The following is a 6,000-nucleotide window of genomic DNA, read 5'->3' as shown; positions in this document are numbered from 1 at the left end:
TGATGAAAACTTTGACAGCAGCAAAGGCTCAGTTGTGAACTCGAACCAAGACAGTTCTGAGGACGACGATATTGAGGCGTCTGAGGGATCTGGAGAAGAGATAGAAGAGAATTGCTCGGGGAGCAACAGAATTGTGTACCAGAAATGTCTTCAGGAGCTTCTGGACGTGGCTACTGTATGTAGCGAGTGCAAATCTTGAAAATAAATATTGTTGTCTGCTGCGCCGTTGGCCTCGCATCGGTGGTGCACGTGCAGTGCGACAATGTATTATGCAGTCACAGTTGGAGATTCAACCTATGCCTGAAAGAGAAGCCGTTCTTTGACGTCAACCGGCGATCAGTGTTAGCCATGCGGAGAATTGGCAAGGGATGTGGAGGTGGCAAGGGACATGCCGCTCCGAATAAGTTAGTTCTGCGGAACCATTAACATGCCCAGCCCTGTGAACACACATGCCTACAACCATCACCAGGAAGCGCTCGTGATCGCTGAAGCAGAAGAGAAGGAGAAGAGAAAGAAGAGAAGAAGGCGAAAGAAGGGCTGGGAGGAGACCACTATTGAAGAGGAAGGAGATACTTATGGATCTGGCAAGTTTTAGTGCAGCTATCTGCCTGCATCGTGATGGTGCTCTATGAAAGGTGCTGAACATACCCTGAACTTACCCTAAATATACCCTGAATTTTCGCCATTTTTAGTGTTTTTTTGCCACTCCGCGCAGTTTCCTGGCTCATTTGTACAGAATGGACATGCGAAAGTGTACATTTTTGATCCCTAACAAAGTTTAAACCATTCACTGCCTGGATAGTTTTGGGAAAAGATTTGATATACGCTACTCAGCCAAAGCCCACAGTCAAAACTACAATAGAAAGCAGCCAATGGAGACTTGATTATGTCTTATATTGGTTGAGCTAGTAGAAAACAGTGAGGCGGGTTCAGTGGAAGATTGGATATGTATAGCTTTTCTTCCTTTTGTCCCAATTTCAGAGCAGAATAGGCCTTGTTAAAGCATTACAATCAGCATTATGAGCAGTTTTTAGAGCACTATGGCAAGCACTATACGAATATTTTGGAAGCATTATCCGCTGGACTCTAACCAGTTGTTTAGACTATTTTCACTCAACTGATCACCTACGTTCATCACCATTAACTGGACACATAAATTGGCTGCGTTTGATCTATCTTAGTATTTAATAAAAGTGCCATTAGTTTCGAAGGCAGGTATTATGTTGTCCAATAGCTCAGATGGTTAGACCAATGTTGAGGACAAGCTACATATCGAGTCCGGTTGGGTTTGGCACTCTTTTACCTTCCTTTTTACAGTCTGCTTCCGTGAATGTCCACCTACAATGGATGCCGTTGTCCCAACCTCATTCTTATACTTTACTCTTTTTTATGCAGAACTTGAATGCATTATTCCGGCACAGACTGGTGGACTACGTGTGAACATTTCGGGATCTGCAACAACCCAAGTATTACGTATAATTGCTCAGTGTGATCCCGGATACCACCTCACAGGACAAGCCAACAATGCGTGGGCGAATATATACACATGCGGACTGAATGGTAAATGGTTACCTCAGTCACCGTCTTGTACTCGTAAGTTCCGGAATTAAGAACGAGGCAGCAACATTTTCAAACACTTTCCCGTACACATGATAACCACCCCAAAAAACATATAACAGATGTTCTGCGAAACGAAAATCCGTACTTGCACTATCCCGGATGCCGCATATGTCGTCGGGCCACGCCATCACTGGACGTTCATCAAGCGACCGAAGGCGGGACTTTTTTGTTCCGTGACATGTGTAGCGTTCCAGGCCGCATATGCTTGATATGTAGGGTGGTAGCCAACCCCGACAACTATCCGAAACATTAAAAAAATTTAAAACCCTTGAAGGAATCAAGAGTAGAAAATGACCCGTAGTTAACATAGGAGAGTTAAGGTGACGATAAGTAGAGGCAGGCGCAGTTAGCTAGAGATAACACGTTTATATTACTTTATATCAGTTCATAATGTAAGGCTTACAAGCAGAGCAGACTGTGGGAAGGACAAAATCGCGGGATCCGCGTCAGCATCACTTGAATCTTCAGAAATACACAAGGTAAAGCCTTCGCTTACACAAGGCACTACTATGCGCTTTCACCTTAGTGGCGAATGTAAACCTCAAATGTGAGTAAGAGAAGAGGAGGTGAGTCTCTTAACCAATCGGGCGTGTAACGGCCCATAACCCTGTAAACTGCATCCTTGGAATCCTCACTCCGAGCTGTGAGCACTCAGTTGACCATGGATGTCTGCGCAATCGACCACGCGTAAAAAATCTTTTTACACGCTCTCTGCTATCAGCGCGGCTCGCGAACTCTCGATCTCATGATTCGAAGGCAGGGCTGCAAACCAAACCCCATATGCGTTGGACGTATGCGGAGAAGAAAGGAGACATCAAGTACAGGGAGGATCGGACACGTGGCGTGGTTAGCGCACCGCGAGTAGAGCCATCGCTAGAAAACCATTAATATGCATTAATATGCCCTGGAACCTGCCTGGGACGTACTCTTTAAACAGGGCTACAAAAATGTTAATAATGTTGGTCAACAAGGATGGCTGAAGAAGCAAGAGTATTGAGAGATTCAGATCAGAATGTTGGGTCTTTTCGGAAATTATTTGTTTGTTCGTTTGCTTGTTTCTTTTAATTGAATTCGTTTAGAAAACAGGCAATTCTGCCTTCTCACCAGAGGAAAAACCTCCGGTTCCTGCTAAGAACGAATAATATTGTGAGGGAAGGAAATATTAATACGAATCATAACATGATAATTCCAAAGCACAAAGTATGTATATTATAACTCGAATGGGTGTGTGAAATGTGTAAGCATGCAGTGAAGAACACGCAGAGAAAACATGCAGTAATGTGTAGAGATGCCGAGCAAGGAAGGAGCGCGATTAACACTAGTTACAAATTACAATTAATTCTGTTCCGAGCCAGTTTAAGTTAACCCTGTGGAGCCCGTACAGTCAAAAAATCGACGGTATACCGTCGATGGACTAAAACGCTCGTAACTCACTCGTAACTTGACAGATTTCCACGATCTAAATACCTGGGAAGAAGCCGAAGAGCTCAGCTGTCTAATGCATTAATTGCCGAAGAGCTACAATGTCGCGCTGCAGAGATATCGCGCTCGACATTTAAGTCACGGCAAAAGTGGAACTTTTTTCTCAGTGGCCTTGAGTGAGGGATTTCCCCTCGGATGACATGCTGATTCATCTAGGTAGGCTTCCTAAACGTGGCCAGTATAAAACTGTACTCAGCGCAAACAAATTGAGCATTCCACGATGAATGAGAGTGAAATGGCTGGCGTTGAGGACATTAGCTCGTATATCCAGCTCTGTGGACTGTTCGAGGCGCCGTGGCGTTGGATATGTGACTGTGTAATGGGTAGCCGAGTGGTAGGCGCGGTGAAATCAACAAGAATTACTTTTATTCTACTTCTTTCAGGTACACACCTGAGATATAATTGTTAGTGAAAGAAGAAGCGGCAAAATAACTGACTTTCTCTCCGGTGCACACCTGGAGGTTGAATAGTTCGTTATTATCAAAATCTCATCTTCATCAAAACAGAAATGCGCAGCCGCTTTTATGCAGCATACGCCGTACGCTTACATACGGAGATACACTAAATATACATCAGGCAAAGCTCTGTATTAGTTCCGTACTGCTTCCGTATTGGTCGGGCAGGAATACTACAACCTCCCTTCCTACAGATAATCACGCCCTCGTGATTTTCAAAAAATTAGTGAGGAGTTACGAACAACAGCGTCAACCGGAAGATGGCAAAATATATCGGAAATGATAACGTTTAGAGTAAACAGAAGAAATGAACTGATCACAAATCATAAAATAGAAGTAAAAGCACACCAGGTTCACACGATCTCACGGGGTCAAAAGGGAAAGAACTGTCCTCCAAATAGGACCTGAAACCACAGCACTCTTGCTGCACTACGCTGGCACAACCCGCCAGGAACATCGCAGTTCAAAAACCGAACTGAATACACTATAACTATAAGGGGCGTTGTCACACACATTGTCCCACGTTAGCTGGGTAAGCCGTGGCTCACCATGATCAGACGCCTACCAAACTAAACTGGATTCACGCACTCGCATAAAGGAAGACTGAAAAGAACAGGGAGACTGAAGGAAGAGAGGAAAGAAAATGCCATACCTAGAATCAGCGTTAGTAACCACGGCGGCGGCTGGAGCTACGGCGGAGAGCAAGCCAGGCAATACCAAACAGACATGGCACACGATCAAAGAATTGAGTGGTAAACATCGACAATCTCAGCCACCTCAATGTTCTGTTGATGCCATCCAAAACACCTTTGCAGAGATAGTAGAGGACGCCAGCCGCCCAGTGCATCTCTCATTTCCCTACGGGCCCGCCTCAAGCACTGATCTGACAGCCTTTGCACCAGTGTCTATTGCCAGAGTGAGGAAGCTCCTCGAACGTTTAAATCCGGCCAAGTCCAGCGGTGATGATGACATTTCTGCAGCCCTTCTCCGCGCACATGCAGACGTACTGGCGCCATCCCTGACTTTGATCTTTAACAAGTCCCTGAGAGAGGGCATATTTCCTGCCCAGATGAAAAGTGCTAGGATATCGCCACTCTTCAAAGGCGGAGATCCGAGCATGCCAAAGAATCATCGACCAGTGTCCTTGTTATCGATTGCATCCAAAGTGTTGGAAAGGATAGTCCACGAGCAACTCACACGATATCTAGTTCAGAGCAATTTATTCCCGCCAACTCAATTCGGCTACAGATCCCACCACTCTACATCCGACGCACTAGTGCTAGCTGTGGAAGGTATCTGTGAGGCCCGCATGAACAGACTCAACACAGGTGTAGCCTTTGTTGATATGTCAAAGGCATTCGATAAAGTGAAACATCAAACTCTTGTGCAAGATCTGTTCGAACTTGGCATCTGCGACACGGCACTCTGTTGGCTGGTGGATTACCTCTCTGATAGAGAACAGTACGTTCAGGTTGGCCAGACTAGAAGTCTCCCGTACACCAGTTACTCAGGTGTCCCCCAGGGGTCGGTACTGGGCCCACTGCTATTTATTGTCTATGCCCGCGGCATAGCAGAAGAACTATCACCGTTTAATGTGGGAGCAATCCAGTTTGCTGATGACATCTCTATACGATGTAGCAGGGAGTCTGCGGAAGCTGTTTCTGCACACCTTTCAGCTGCTGTTCAGCACCTGGCCACCTGGCTGAAGGGCCGTGGTTTAATTCTTAATGAAAGAAAGACACAGATATTGCCTATTCCCCCATCCCCATCTCAAGCACTTGAGCTGCATGTCATTTGTAATGGGCAGACGCTGCCTGTTGTGAAAACGGCCAAGTATCTTGGCCTACATTTCGACTCAGACATGAGCTGGAACACCATGACAAGCCATGTTGCACGCCGCGTTGCCGCTAAGATTGGGCTACTAAATCGAAGTGCAGCATGTTTGCCTTTTTCTTGCCGTGTTCAGTTTTTCAGGTCCTTTATACTATCAGAATTTGACTATGCATCTGCTGCCTATGCCCCTTTCTTATCGTCTTATCAGGATAAGCGCCTAAATAGTTTGTTCAAACGTGCGGCTCGCTCGGTGTGCAGGGCAGCCCCTCGCACTCACACGGCTCCCTTACTTGAACGCATGAATGCCCATACCCTCAGCATATACACCCACATGCACATCCTTGTATTCATTTGGCGCTGCCTGAACAAATCTTCAAGTACTCTGTTTGCAAGCTTTTTCACCCGTAGTCCCTCTCTCCGAACACGAGGAGGGAACAGCAAGTTACTCATCATTCCTGTCTCCCCCACTGCATCCTCAGCTAAGCGCATTAGCCATGCTGGAGCTATCCTGTGGAACCAGCTCCCAGACACAGCACGCCTCGAAAGAAAGCGCTCCACTTTCAAATCGCTAAGCCTGGCCTTTCTGTTAGGCAGTACCGTCAACTAGGAT

At 46.1% G+C, this 6,000-nt stretch overlaps 1 protein-coding gene across 1 annotated transcript in view; it reads left to right on the top strand.

Moving 5' to 3' along the window:
* The first annotated feature begins 427 nt into the window (after positions 1 to 427).
* The window catches only part of LOC135826584 (CUB and sushi domain-containing protein 1-like), a 162,850-nt gene continuing 157,277 nt past the window's right edge, over positions 428 to 6,000 (top strand). Inside the window, exons 1-2 of the mRNA XM_065339188.1 lie at positions 428 to 584; positions 1,396 to 1,593. Of these exons, the coding sequence (XP_065195260.1) occupies positions 428 to 584; positions 1,396 to 1,593 (355 nt within the window). The remainder of the gene's footprint in view (positions 585 to 1,395; positions 1,594 to 6,000) is intronic.

Source organism: Sycon ciliatum, chromosome 10 (genome assembly GCF_964019385.1).
Source record: "Sycon ciliatum chromosome 10, ocSycCili1.1, whole genome shotgun sequence".
In the NCBI taxonomy this organism is placed as follows: domain Eukaryota; kingdom Metazoa; phylum Porifera; class Calcarea; order Leucosolenida; family Sycettidae; genus Sycon; species Sycon ciliatum.
This window is presented reverse-complemented; position numbering and strand designations above follow the sequence as displayed.